This window comes from Mustela erminea, chromosome 1 (genome assembly GCF_009829155.1).
Source record: "Mustela erminea isolate mMusErm1 chromosome 1, mMusErm1.Pri, whole genome shotgun sequence".
Taxonomy (NCBI): Eukaryota; Metazoa; Chordata; class Mammalia; order Carnivora; family Mustelidae; genus Mustela; species Mustela erminea.
Window position 1 is genome coordinate 88,970,213 of NC_045614.1, and position 14,359 is coordinate 88,984,571.

The window sequence follows — 14,359 nt, forward strand, 5'->3', positions numbered from 1 at the left end:
TAGTTATTAGTATCTTCTCATTAAAAGTAGAAAAATATTTCCTCTTGCTTTAAAGTACTTAAAGATTCAGGAATGCCTTTTAAATAAATGAGATTAGAAAACATGAATGTATTTGATTGTTCCAGAACTCAGTTACATGAGGGAGTACTTTTTTCCCCACAGGTATTTACTCTTTTTTGGAGTAAGTGTGAAGATTTTTTTACAAAGACACACACCTCTGATGACAGCATGCAGGTCTTTTACTGTCTTATAATAATAGAAACTTAAGTTATTAAGTTATTAAGTCATTAAGTTATTCTTCTTTTATCAATCTCATTTGTTGTCTTAAAGAAGTGTTGTGTCAAAAAAATTTTAGGGAAATATTTTACCCTAAAAAATGTTGATGAGCCAAGGTTGGGAAAACATTCCCTCTGAATGCTTAAAGACCTGTGTCTTGGCAGTAAGAGGATCACTTCAATTTCAATATTTTAATCAGTGGATGTGTAGCAACTGAAATGTTTTCTATGCTAAAGTTTCTGTGGGGAGATTTTGTCTCACTTTCTCAAAACTTTTTGTCTATAAAGAAGCTGTTAGCTTAGGACCCAAGACAAGTCTGGATCGGGGATTTATTTCTGGAAGTGTGTTAATAAATAAACACTTTTCTGTAGATACTTCTTATGAAGCTGCATCAAGTAGATACCATGGTTACCACCAATTCTGTGATTTACTCTGTTTGTTCAGAGCCCCTGCCCTAACTGTGCATCCTCTGCTGTGTGTCTCTTCTGCTCTTTGTTTTCCTGCTGGCTGGGGAATTGGTTTTTAAATCTGACTTGCTGTCCTGGTACTTACGTAGAGTAGCCCGTTGTTTTTTGGACAGTTAAGAAACAGGCTAACCAACAGGAGTAGTTAAAATGGAGAAAACTTAGCTGTTCTCTGTCTTTCCTGTTAAACATAATGAGTTTGGAGGATTAGGACTACATGTAATTCTCAGGATCTGCTAGGCAGGACATCTGTTTCACTTTTTACTCATTGCATTACTGTAGAAATAGCTTTTTAAAAAATTTAATGTGGAAATTAAAAATTTTGTGTCCTAGCTGGTACTGGTGGCTTTCTGGAGAAATAGCACATAGTAGAAAATTATCTTATTAGGACTAGATAATTATTACTCTAAAAATGTTTGCTTTCTAACTGGAAACTAAGTTTCTGTGAACATTTGGATTTTCATTTATTCTAGACTGTATTCCAGTTTTTTGGTAAATTCAAATATTTTTCCTTTGGTTTTATTTGCTAGGTTGCACGTTTTCAAAAAATTCCTAATGGTGAAAATGAGACAATGATTCCTGTATTGACATCAAAAAAAGCAAGTGAATTACCAGTCAGTGAAGTTGCAAGCATTCTCCAAGTAAGTGGTTGGTGGGGAGGAAGGGAATAGATAGCAGATCAGTCATTTAGACTATAGGTAAATGCCATGCAATAGAATTTCCTTTGATGACATTGTGTGGTGTTCTGCACTGTTCAGTACAGTATCCAGTAGTAAAATATGGCTACTGAGGAATTTAAGTGTGGATATTTAGATAAGGAACTAAATTTAATTTAATTTTTATTCACTGAAATTTAAATGGCTGCATGTGGCTAGTGTTTACCTGCAGCTCTTGGTCATTAACATTGCCAGGAACTATTAATGCTATGTAAGGATTAGTATATTTCTCAGGTGAGATATTTTAATAAAATAATTTATTAACACAAGTGGAGTTAGGTGTTTATCTTTTTTTTAAGTGTTTTCTGAAGTAGAGTAAAAGGTGAGTATAAGATAGAGACTGTAAGTAAACTTTAATTGCTTATGTAATTTAATTTCTTACTGGTTTTAAAAAGCACAATCTAATGTAACATAAATACTGTTTTTTATTTTTCTTTCAGAATTCATATATTTTAATGATGGCATTAAAAATGTTGGATATCTTTTTTGAGGGTTTTTTGGTTGTTGTATTTATGTTGCTTTAAAGCCATTTATATTTTTAAGTGTTTTAAGTGTTGTGAGACTGTTACCAAAATTTATCATAAAGCTTTTGGCCAAAGAAATTGATTATTTTAGGGATGCAGGTAATTTCATTCTTAAATGATAGTTATGATAATAAATCATGAGTGACAGTGACTCTTCTAAGTTTCCCAGACCCAATTCCAACATGGTTGGTGGCAAGGCGCAGGGTGGGGGGCGGTTCTCCCACACATAACACCAAGCAGTTCTTGGATGCTCAGTAATTTAACTCAATTTTAACAGTGTCTACCCAGAGATAGCATCAGATTCCATAGGTTAAGAGTTCAGCCCTAGAAGACTTCCCCTTACTCTTGGCTTCAGAAGTCAGTCATAGGCCCCATGCTGTTGTCTGTGCTTTTGACCTACCCACTACAGATTAGAGGTTCCTCCTTACGTTCATTTAATTTTCTAGAGTGGCTCACAGAGCTCAAGGAAACACTTATGTTTACCAATTTATTAAAAAGATATGGTAAAGGATACAAATCAACAGCCAGATGAAAAGTTACATAGGTCTGCCATGGGGAAAGGGCCTGGAGCTTCCATGCCCTCTGGAGGTATACCATTCTCCCCTGTCTCCATGTGCTCACCAACCTGGAAGCTCTCCAAACCCAGTTCTTTTGGGCTTTTATGGAGACTTCATTGCTTAGTCATGATTGACTGAGTCATTGGCCTTTGGCTGATTCAATCTCCATCCTATCTCTTTCCTCCTCAGAGGTGAGGGAGAATAGTGGGGTGCTAGGACTAAACCCTGTGATCATATGGTTGGTCCTCCTGTCTGCCAGCTGCTGTTCTTGGGTGGGGCCTGAAAGTCACCTTCATTAACACAATGAAAGATGCCTTTATTGTTACCATCCCAGGAAATTACAAGGGTTTAGGAGCTGTGAGCCCACAACCCTGGAGGGAAGACCAGATACAAATGAGACATATGTTTTAGTTATCTGAATGATCATATATCATATATATTTCTTACAAAACACAGTATTGCAGTGATTGAAGAATGTAGGTGGTGTTCATAGAACATAATTATTTTCAGTAATTTAGGAACCACATGTTATCTGCTTAAAGTAATTATACAGTCCAAGAGTAAAAAGTAATAGCAGTCTGAGGGTTTTGATAGGCTCAGAGAACAAGAAAGGCAGTTATGGTCCATTGAATGTTCTTTTGGAGAAACTAGTTTTAGAAAATAAAACAATGAAAGCAAACAAAACTAATTAAAATGTACCATATTTTGCTTTCTGTAAGTCATGTGGCTACTTTTTGTTATTTCTCTTTTCCCAGAGAAAATCCTAAGCTTTTTGTTTATTAAACTGTGCCTTATTGCTTATACTTAAAAATTGCTAATATAATAATGTATTAATACCTACATTAATACATACATAAAACATCAATAAATTTTTTTTGTCAGGGTGTAATTTACATGAAATATAATGTACCCATATTAACAGAATAGTTTGCATTTTGGTAATGTTAACTACTGCCGGAATTAAGATATGGAGCACTTTAATCATTCTTAGAAGTTCCCTCAGGTCCCTCTGCAGTTAATCTTTCTAAGTAGATTTTGCTCCTGGCCCCAAGCGACCACTGATAATGCTTTTTTTTTTTTTTTTTTGTTACAAGTTAGTTTTGACTATTGTGTAATTTCTTATAAATATGAACATAAATATGTATCCTTTTGTTTTTCTTCTTTTGTCCTCTGCTAACATTTTCAGTAACTTTTATGTGTAAAATCTAATAGGCTGATCTTCAGAATGGTCTAAACAAATGTGAAGTAAGTCATAGGCGAGCCTTCCATGGCTGGAATGAGTTTGATATCAGTGAAGATGAGCCACTATGGAAGAAGTATATTTCTCAGGTGAGATATTTTTATTTCCTCCTCTGCTCTGTAATTTACATGTATTTTTGTTAGTGTAGTTGTTTACTTTTGTGAAGTTTTCTTTCTTTCTTTCTTTCTTTTTTTTTTTTTTTGGTAGAGAAAGGAAAAAATATGTAAAAATGTTTTTTACCTACATTTTTTCTGTTAGGGTTTGCTGTTAAGTTGGAACTTCTATAATTTTTAGTGTGGAATTCTTTACGAATGTATAACATGGAGTGATACTTGAACAGTAGTTTCCTTTACAGATCTCTACCTTACACTTGTTTTATTATAAGGAATGCTAATATTTTTAAAAGTAATACGGCCAGCTTAGAAAATGTAGTAAAAATAAGGTAGTTTGAATCCAGACTGCCTGGTACAAATTCTGTCTTTATTCTTACTAGCTGTATGATCCTTATTATCCATTCAGTCTTATCTATAACACGAGGATAATAATTTTAGGAGATTGTAAGCTATCAATAAACAATAGCTATTTTTAATTATATTTTGTCAATATCCTAATCTTTTCAGAAAGATGTATTGTAGGATTTTCTTTTATCTTGATAACAAATATGTTAGTGTGAAAAGTTCTAAGAATCCTGTGGCCAGTTTTCACCTCATAGGGTTAGTTTGCCAAACAAGATCTTTTTATTTTTATTTTTTAACAAGTTCTTTTTAGTAAAGAAAACCTTTAATGCCTTCTAAGTACATTAGAAGTACTTTTAGAAGTACTTTTAGAAATACTTTTAGAAGTATTAGAAGTACTATTAGAAGTGGCTTTTCTAAAGGTCATGTTAATGGGCCCAAATTTATCAGTCTTAATTTTGCAGATGAGTTTGTCTAAAGTGGAAAAACTGTATTTTTAGGATTAAAAGAATCTCGTGTGTGTGTGTATGTCTCTCATATGTTTGTAGAGTATTTTTTGTATGCATGTTGTATTCTCACATTTACCACATTTCTATATTACCTAAAACTTGAGGAAGTTCATTCTGAATTTATAAACCACAATGATTGGACTTATTAGTAGGTAGTATAATTTAATGTTTTACTTTTTTATTCCTGTTTCAAAGCTTGACTACCTGCATCATGGAATTGCTATGGGAATGAAACAGAAGTAGTGTAATACAGTTCACCACAAACCGCAATTAACAGCAAATATCAGTTGTTAGTCATAAAGCACTGGGTGACTCTCTGTTTCTCTATGAAGAACACTGAATTTGTTGCTTTGCAAACATTTGCCTGGAACCTGCCATTAATCAAGTAGTGTGCTTGCTACCATGGTGTAGCTATTTCAGAGGTTATAATAAAAAAGCAGATGGGTCTTATCCTCAAATTATGATGAAAAGAGCTAACATTTGAAGAGAGTGTTCATGGTTTACACAGTGTTTTAAATATACATTCTTAGTTCCTCTTTACCACAGTCTTGGTATTAGGTAGTATTTTACCAGATGAGGCACTTGGGTCATATCTAAGTGACAGGAGCTGGATTTAAACCCAAGTACTCTGACTCAGGCAGGTGTGTGAGGTTCCTTAACCCTGAACCATATTGCAGTTGTAGTTTTAGTTTGCTAGAGTAGTGATTTTCAATTGTCTAGGTGTTAGAATCACTTGGGAACACTTAAAAAATGCTGAAGCCCGGGCCCTGTGCCCAGAGATTCTGATTTAATTGGTCTGGTGTGATCTTAGGCACTTGTTAGAAGTTCTTCACATGATTCTGGTGTGAAACAGGGTCAGAACCACTGTGCCAGGGAATGGAGTCATAAAGGGAATGGGAGGTGATGGCATCTAACCTCGCTGCTGTGATATCAACGGGCTGGGGCTTTCTGGTGGGATGAATTCTTTGTAGCCTAGTTACTTTGCACCTTTAATAGTGATTGGCACAACTTCATCAGAGGAAGATGTTCTGGCAACAGAGGTCTGATGCTTAAGGAGTAATGGAAAGAATTTAGGGTAGCTCTGGTGTTGGTCATTTAAGTGCTGCCTGGTTGGGTTGGTGGTGTGGTTCTATTTCCTTAGATACTATTGCTTCTGCCAGATAGATATTAGGAAAACCAGCATTTGGAAAATTTTCGGCCTCTGTTGAGTGGATCTTATTGTTGGCTTTTAGCTGATGAAGGGGATTATTCCTGGGGCATGTGGATCAACCACAGAATTGTAATCTGTGCTAATTTATTAAGTATAGGAATGTTTGGATTTCATATTTTAGGTGTATCCAGTGTTAACCAAAATCTTTATCTTAAAAATCATTTTCCACTTTCTAGCCTCAGTAGACATTCAGAACAGCTGTATTTATTAATTAATATACCAAAAATACATGCATATCATAAGGAATTGGTAAATTCTTAGTTTTAAGTATTGATAATTTAATTTTCTTTTCTTCTGAAAAGGAACTTATGAAATGATGACTTTTAATGTAGTTAAGTATAAATACTTTTTTGGTTAATTGAAGAGAGATAAACTCTCAAACTTAAACTCCTAATTTTCTAATCATGTAGTTTTTTTTTTTTTTTAAGTTTTTGTTGTGATGGAGCACAACTACCATTCATACAAAACTGTTGAATTGCTGTTTGTTTTCACTTTCAGTTTAAAAATCCCCTTATTATGCTGCTTCTGGCTTCTGCAGTCATCAGTGTTTTAATGCATCAGTTTGATGATGCTGTCAGTATCACTGTGGTAAGAAAAAATACGTATATTTTTAAACTGTTGGATAATCATTTAAAATTAGGATTGGCTTTTATTTTGGAAAATGAATTGAGAAGTGCATAATGTTTCTTCAGGTTTTTTGTTAATATCTGAATTCTGCATTTTGTTGTAGTAATCTCAAGTAATGTTCAAGGGTCTGTGATTAACACTCATAGGAATTATTTAACAACCATATAATTTTACAGATATGAAATATTTTGTAACATATTTCTGGTTAAAATTTCAATTTAGTTTACTTTCTGTTGAGAATGTTTTACTAATTATGAACTGAAGCCTGATGATTGTGAAATTAAAAATGTTACTTAACAGTGAACACTCTGTTTACTATGAAAGATTTTATTCTTTCTGGCTAAGCTGTTCTAGCTTTCATTGAAAGTTTCCTCCTCTTTTTTTCTCTCTGGTTTATCGTAGTATAAAAAATTTATAACAAGTACAAGCATTGATTAAAGCAAATATATTTATGCTTAAGAACACAGTAGAAATATAGAGCTGAGTTCTTGAGCTCTTGTTTGTGGACTTCCAGGTGTGTCTAAGACCTTTTCAGGGAGCGTGTTAAGGTCAAAACTATTTTTGTAATAGTTTTTTTACTTTGGATATTTGCATCAGTGGTGCAAAAACAATAGCAGGTAAAACTGTTGACTCAAGTCAAAATAATGGCACCAAACTATTCTAGTGGTCATTGTTTTCTTTTATTGATTCTCTGGGGGGTGTTTTTCATAAAGCAGTAAAAATTAATTTCATTAAATCTTGACAGTTGAGTACATACCTTTTGAATATTCTGTGTAATAAAATGGGAAATATGCATAAAGGACTTAATGTATATTGAGGTACAATGGTTGTTTCAAGGAAGGGCAATTATGGTTAGCTGAACTAAGCTTTAACTAGAAAGAATAAATGATAGACAAACTTGGTTTTTAAGACTTGGATAACTGAGGCACTTTTTTTTAAGGAAGTGAGTGAGATGAAACTCGCTTCATGAAAAATAAACAGCATTTATGTCAGTGATAAAATTCAAGCTTTCAAGTGATACTTAGAATTTTGCAAAATATTAATAATTACTACGTGTTAAATAGCTTCCCAGTATTTGACTATATTCTAAAGAGATCAGTAGTACTTCAATGAATGATTTTTTTTTACTAATAAGAAATGTGTCAACACTTGAAAGATTTGAAAAGCCAAGTGAATCAGTATTTTCTAAATGACCAGTGTAAGATGTTAACAATGTTTTCAGTGACAAAGGTCCATTCAAATTGAAAATAGATCAGTGGATTTTACTATAATAGATTATAAAAAGTTCATTGATACAGTTTCGATTCTACATTGCAAATTACTCTAAGTAACTGACACTTTTCTAATTTTGGTGTAGTAGCTAAAAAGAATATCCACAATCTGAAAAATCTTTTAAACTACTCCTTCCTTCCTTTTCCAACATTATCTGTATGAGATTAGATTTTCTACCTATACTTCAGCCTAATCAACATAGAACAATAGATTAAATGCAGAAGCAAGTATGAAAATCTAGCTTTGTATTAAGGCAGACATAAAAGAAAAATCGAAAATGCTTGCACTTTTCTCACAAATTTTTTTATTTGGCAAGTGTATTTTTCATAAAAAATGTATGTGTTAACATTTGTAATGGTTTTTTATTACTTTTTAGATGAATTAATAAAAAGGAATTAAAACTGAGCAATTGAAAAAGTATTAAATTATGGTTAAATATCAATAGGTTATATCCCACATAAATGCTGGTTTTCAGTTTGTTAGAGCAGAAGGGGATCTTGAGATCAAATTTGAGAAGTTGTCCTAGGGGAGTTAAACCGCTGTTGGATGTCTGTGTTTTCTCTAAAGCAGAGTTGTGATTTCTTCCCGAGTTGATATCAGTGCTTAGTGTCTGGTATCTGGGGACTGTAGATAAAGTTAGAAAAATAAAACATGATTATTTCTGAAGTTATAGTGTCTGCTTTAAAAGGTTGTTTCTTTGTTTTGTTTAGGCAATACTTATCGTCGTCACGGTTGCCTTTGTTCAGGTGAGTAGGTGACCTCTTTTGTCAGCACGAAAGTGGTATTTTAGTTAATTTCTTAAAAAAACTGAGGTGGCTTATGGGAAAATTTGTGGTTATTGGGAGTTGGTGATACTGGTTAGAACAATTCATTCTTTGTTTTTGAAATGATTTCAGAAACTCAGTTCTCCAGGGTACTTAGTGGAACTAACTTGACTGCTTCAGTTTAGATAGTAGCATGAAGAAAATGTAGTTTTTATTTGATGAAATTAAAGGTAACTGAAGCAGATGGAATAAAAAAGCACAGTAATAGAAATAAAGTCCAGCAACAGGTTTAAAAAATTTTTCCACTTAAAAAATTGGGCCAGGTTTAAATTCCTCATTTCCTACATAGAAAGAATGTTCTGATGTGGATCAAACTTCTAATTCAGCATAGACATTGAAATAGTAAATAAAAATGATGAAGAACCCCTTTTAAAAATGAAATGTGAATAATGTAGAGGTAATGGCAGGATTTTTATCACAAGTGTAGGCATGTATAAAAATGTAGGCTTAGTTTTGTTTATTTACTATCTGATAACTTCATATTTTATAACAATGTTGGCAGGTTTCATTTTATTAGCTAAAAGTTTTAAAGCATAGTTAATAAGAATAGAAGGATTGGGGCATCTCGCTGGCTCAATTGCTGGAGTGTGTGACTCTGGATCTTGGGGTTATGATTTGAGCCCCACATTAGGTATAGAGATTACTCAAAAATAAAATAAAAAAAAATAAGACTATTCTAGTTTAGGGAAAAATGTTATATATGATACTCAGGTTCATGTTGTTTTGTCTCTTAAGACTGTATTTTAAGTGATTGTGGTTATTCTCATGTCTGTGGTTAATTCCTTGAGTATTTCTTGTCATTATTCAGGTTTTCTAGGCAATCTCTAATTGATTAAGTTACTAGTTTACAGTAACCCACTGTAGAAAAGTCACTTGTAATCAGGTTATCAGCAGCAAGTTTGTGAGCTACATCAGTAGACCGGCAGGGATTCTATTTCCAGGGAATCTTCTTGCTTAGAAAAGACAAAAGTTGCCCTGGGGCAGGTGGAGCTAGTTAGTCTAGTAGAGGTCCTTCCAGGCGGACCTTCCAGGTCATCCTTCAAGGCAGCTCTTCATTTAGACATGCAAGTGGTTATTACCCACTCAACCAGTAATTGGAACCCTCTTGCATCTTTAATAATGCTTAAGAAATACTGAGTGACTTTCTTCAGAGGGATTCCAACGATATTATCACAATGGATAAGAGGAATTTTGCTTGTTCTGTTGGTATATAGAGAGTACCTACCTCAAAAAATCCTACAGAATTGTGATTTTAACATAGTGTGGGGTTTTTCCACAAAGATCCCATGTTATGTACTGAAGGTAATGGCAGGAAACCATCTGCTAAATGTCTCTGTCATAGGTTTAGTTGATGGAAAACTCCAGAAAGAATTGAAACATTTGTGAAAAACGCAGTTTCAGATTGGTAGGTCTGTTTTCTTATACATACATGAGCCCTTTACCCAAATTTGCCTTGAAACCAACAAAATATTCTTAAAACTGCAATTAAAAACCCTCTCTAAAAAGATCCGATTTTGCTGCCACTTAAATTTAATATAGTACTTTGTCATGAAATATCAAAACTCTGAAATTATCAGTGATTTAGCTTTAGTATTTGTGTTTTTACCTGGGTTCTAGGAGGAGAGTGCTTGTGTATTTTTATATTTATGTCTGCCCTTTTTTCCTTTTCTTTCAAATCTCCATTTCTCACCCCATTGTATCCTCCCACAGCCATGAAAATAGCTAATTGTTTTACATCGCCATACATTGATGCCACCTTACAATAAACTTAAAATATAACTTTTAAGCATTCACTAGAGATGACTATCAGGTTTTTAGTGACTTGTTAAAACATGGTTTTGATACAGAAGTATCTCTGTAGTTGAGGGGAGTGAAGCCTGAGAAGGCTGAAAAGGGAAGTAAAGATTGGGAAGCTTCTATGTCATTTATTACTAGGATCTAGATCTTGGTGAGTGTTTTCTAGACTTATGTGGAGTTTTTGGGTACAACTTGCAAATTATTTAATATCCGATTTATGGTTGGGGAGGGATGTCTTAGAATTTTCATATTATAGATTTGCCTTACTCTCACATTTGTTCCTCTTGCCTAAGTAAGAGCTGATTTAATTCTAAGTTACTCTTACACAGCTTTGCATTTGGTATTTCAAAAAGTTTGTGACGGATGTGAAATTGTGAATAGTACTGGCACTGCAGTCATTTCAAAACACTCCCCAACTTTAAATCCCACTACTCACCCTTCTCCCTTTTTAAACTTAGATCAAAAGATTGGTGTAATTAGTGCAAACGTGAGACAAAAATAGCAGTGATGTTATGTGAGGCAAGACTGCCCATGGAAACGTGGACTGAGTAGTACGGTGAGATGAAGGATGTCTTTGGCCCTCAGCTTTGACTGTCTGCATAGAGAAGGGCTGGAGCATCACAGACTTAGGGCTCCTGAGATTGTCTGCTTTTGGATAGTTCAGGGTGGTGGGAAAGGTGTCTGTGAAAGGAGTGCCAGCCACAACTTACTCTTATTTAACAGATGTTCTTTCTAAGCAAACCTACTCCTTAAACCTTTGTAGTAAGCATGTGCTTAAATCCTCAAAGCAGATTTGCTAGCAGTGTATTGTCTTTGGCTTCTTTGGTCATTAAATACTAAAAGTAAAGTTATCTTAATCATGAGGCTCAATTATTTTAACTTTTAATGACTGAAAATTATATACTCTTTGGACACACTAATGAGTGTTCTTCATTTTCTTATAAATAAACTGACCTTAGATTTCACATTGAATATTAACATATAAAATTGGGAATATTTGTCAGAATTGTTTAGCCACTATAATTTGACATTATTTAATAAGGGATACACTTTTATTTATTAGGAATATAAACACAAGTAAAGGAAAAAATAAGAACTGGGGCAAATTTTTTTTAAAAGAGATTATTATTAAGTCTAACATGAAATATGTACATAAGAAGATATGTATTTGTGTTTCTTTATAAATGTTTTCTCTTATTATGTTCTGCTATTTTTTTTTAATAAATAGGAATATCGTTCAGAAAAATCTCTTGAAGAACTGAGTAAACTTATGCCACCAGAATGCCATTGGTATGATCCTTGTTTCTGATTATGGATTTCTACTATTTTTTTCTTAATTGAAGTATAATTAGTATACAGTGTTATATATATAGTTTCAGGTGTATAATATAATTATTCAGCATTTTATACATGACTTAGTACTCATCACTGTAAGTATACTCTTAATCTGCTTTATCTATTTTACCTATACCCTCACCTATCTTTCCTCTGGTAGCCACCAGATTGTTCTCAGTATTTAGAATCTTTTTTTGTTTGTTTGTCACTTTCTTCTGTGCTCATTTGTTTTGCTTCTTAAATTCCATATATGAGTAAAGTCATATGGTATTTGTCTTCCTCTGTCTGAATTATTTCACTTAATATGGACCTCTAGGTCCATCTGTGTTGTTGCAAATGGTGAAATCTCATTCTTTATTATGGCTGAGTAATATTCCTCTGTGTGTGTGTGTGTGTGTGTGTGTGTGTACACGTACACACCACATCTTCTTTATCTATTCATCTATGGATGGAGACTTGGGTTGCTTCCATATCTTGGCTATTGCAAGTAATGCTGCAATAAACTCAGGGATGCATATGTCTGTTTGAATTATGTTTTCATTTACTGGATCATATGGTAATTCTATTTTTGATTTTTTGAGGAGTGTCCATGCTGTTTTCCACAGTGGCTGTACCATTTTACATTCCACCAAACAGTGCATGAAGGTTCCTTCTTCACATCCTCACCAACACTTGTTGTTTCTTGTCTTTTTGATTATAGCCATTCTGATGGATATAAAGTGATATCTTTTTTTTTTTTTTTTAAAGATTTTGTTTATTTATTTGACAGAGATCGCAAGTAGGCAGAGAGAGGACGAAGCAGGCTCCCTGCTCAGCAGGGAGCCTGATACAGGGCTTGATCCCAGGACTCTGGGATCATGACCTGAGCCGGAGGCAGAGGCTTTAATGCACTGAGCCACCCAGGCGCCCCTGTAAAGTGATATCTTATTGTGGTTTTGATATGCATTCCCTGATGATTTGTGATATTGAACATCTTTTCATGTGTCTGTTGGCCCTCTGTGTGCCTTTCTTGGAAAACTGTCTATTCATGTCCTCTGCCCATTTTTAGTCAGATTATTTGTTGTGGGGGGTGTGTGTGTGTGTGTGTGTGTGTGTGTGTATCAAGTTGTAGGACTTTTTATATCTTGGATATTAAACCCTTATTGGATATATTTTTTGCATATATCTTCTCCATTCATTAGGTTGCTTGATCTTGTTGTTTTTGTTGTGGTTTCTTTTGCTGTGCACAAGCTTTTTATTTTCATGTAGTTCCCACAGTTAATTTTTGCTTTTGTTTGCCTTGCCTGAGAGTTCATGTCTAGAAGAATGTTTCTGTGGCTGATGTCAAAGAAATTACTACCTGTGTTTTCTTCTAGGTGTTATATAGTTTAGGTCTTAATTTTGAGTGTATTTTTGTGTGTGGTGAAAGAAAGTGGTTTAGTTTCATTCTTCGGCATGTAGCTATCTAGTTTTCCCAGTACCACTTACTGAAGAGAATTTTTTTTCTTTTTAAATATTTTATTTATTTGACAGAGACACAGTGAGAGAGGGAGCACAAATAGGGGGACTGGGAGAGGAAGAAGCAGGCTTCCTGCTGAGCAGGGAATCCGATGTAGTGCTCGATCCCAGGACCCTGGGAAAATGACCTGTGTTGAAGGCAGATTCCTAATGACTGAGCCACCCAGGCGCCTCTAAAGAGACTGTCTTTTCCCCCGTCGTATGTTCTTGCCTCTTTTGTCATAGGTTAATTGACCGCATAAGCATAGATTTATTTCTGGGCTCTCTGTTCTGTCCCATTGATCTATGTGTCTGTCTTCCCGTTTGTTTGGGTCATCTTCAGTTTCTTTTATCAGTGTTTTATAGTTTTTTGGGTATAGGTCTTTCACCTCTGTGGTTAAGTTTATTCCAGGGTATTTCATTCTTTTTGGTGCAATTTTAAAGGGATTGTTTTCTTAATTTCTCTTTCTGCTTCATCATTATTAGAGCATAGAAATGCAACAGATTTCCCTCTAAACCTACTTTGTTGAGTTTTTACGTGAATGGATGTTGTACTTTGTTAAATGCTTTTTCTGTATCTGGTGAGATGATCATATAGTTTTTATCCTTTCTCTTGTTAATGTGATGCATTATATTGATTGATTTTGGGAATATTGAACTACCCTTGCATTCCTAGAATAAATCCCACTCGATCGTGGTGAATGATATTTTTAATGTGTTGTTGGATTTGATTTGCTGATATATATATATATATATTTTTTAATTTTATTTATTTTTTTATTTGACAGAGAGCGATCACAAGTAGGCAGAGAGGCAGGCAGAGACAGAGTGGGAAGCAGGCTCCCCACTGAGAAGAGAGCCCAATGCAGGGCTTGATCCCAGGACCCTGGGATCATGACCTGAGCTGAAGGCAGAGGGTTTGACCCACTGAGCCACCCAGATGCCCCTTGCTTATATTTTTTTGAGGATCTTTACATCTGTCTTCATCAGAGATAAATGCCTGTAGTTTTTATATTTTATAGTGTATTAATCTGGTTTTTGGTGTCCGGGTAATGCTGGCCTTATATAAGGAATTTG

General features: G+C 34.3%; 1 protein-coding gene across 9 annotated transcripts in view; it reads left to right on the plus strand.

The window, feature by feature from the left end:
• The window catches only part of ATP2C1 (ATPase secretory pathway Ca2+ transporting 1), a 184,605-nt gene that overhangs the window by 77,096 nt on the left and 93,150 nt on the right, over positions 1 to 14,359 (plus strand). For all 9 annotated transcript variants that reach the window (XM_032332978.1, XM_032332924.1, XM_032332913.1 and 6 more), the window contains 5 exons: positions 1,271 to 1,381; positions 3,750 to 3,866; positions 6,450 to 6,539; positions 8,561 to 8,596; positions 11,700 to 11,761. In XM_032332978.1, coding sequence (XP_032188869.1) covers positions 1,271 to 1,381; positions 3,750 to 3,866; positions 6,450 to 6,539; positions 8,561 to 8,596; positions 11,700 to 11,761 — 416 coding nt within the window. The remainder of the gene's footprint in view (positions 1 to 1,270; positions 1,382 to 3,749; positions 3,867 to 6,449; positions 6,540 to 8,560; positions 8,597 to 11,699; positions 11,762 to 14,359) is intronic.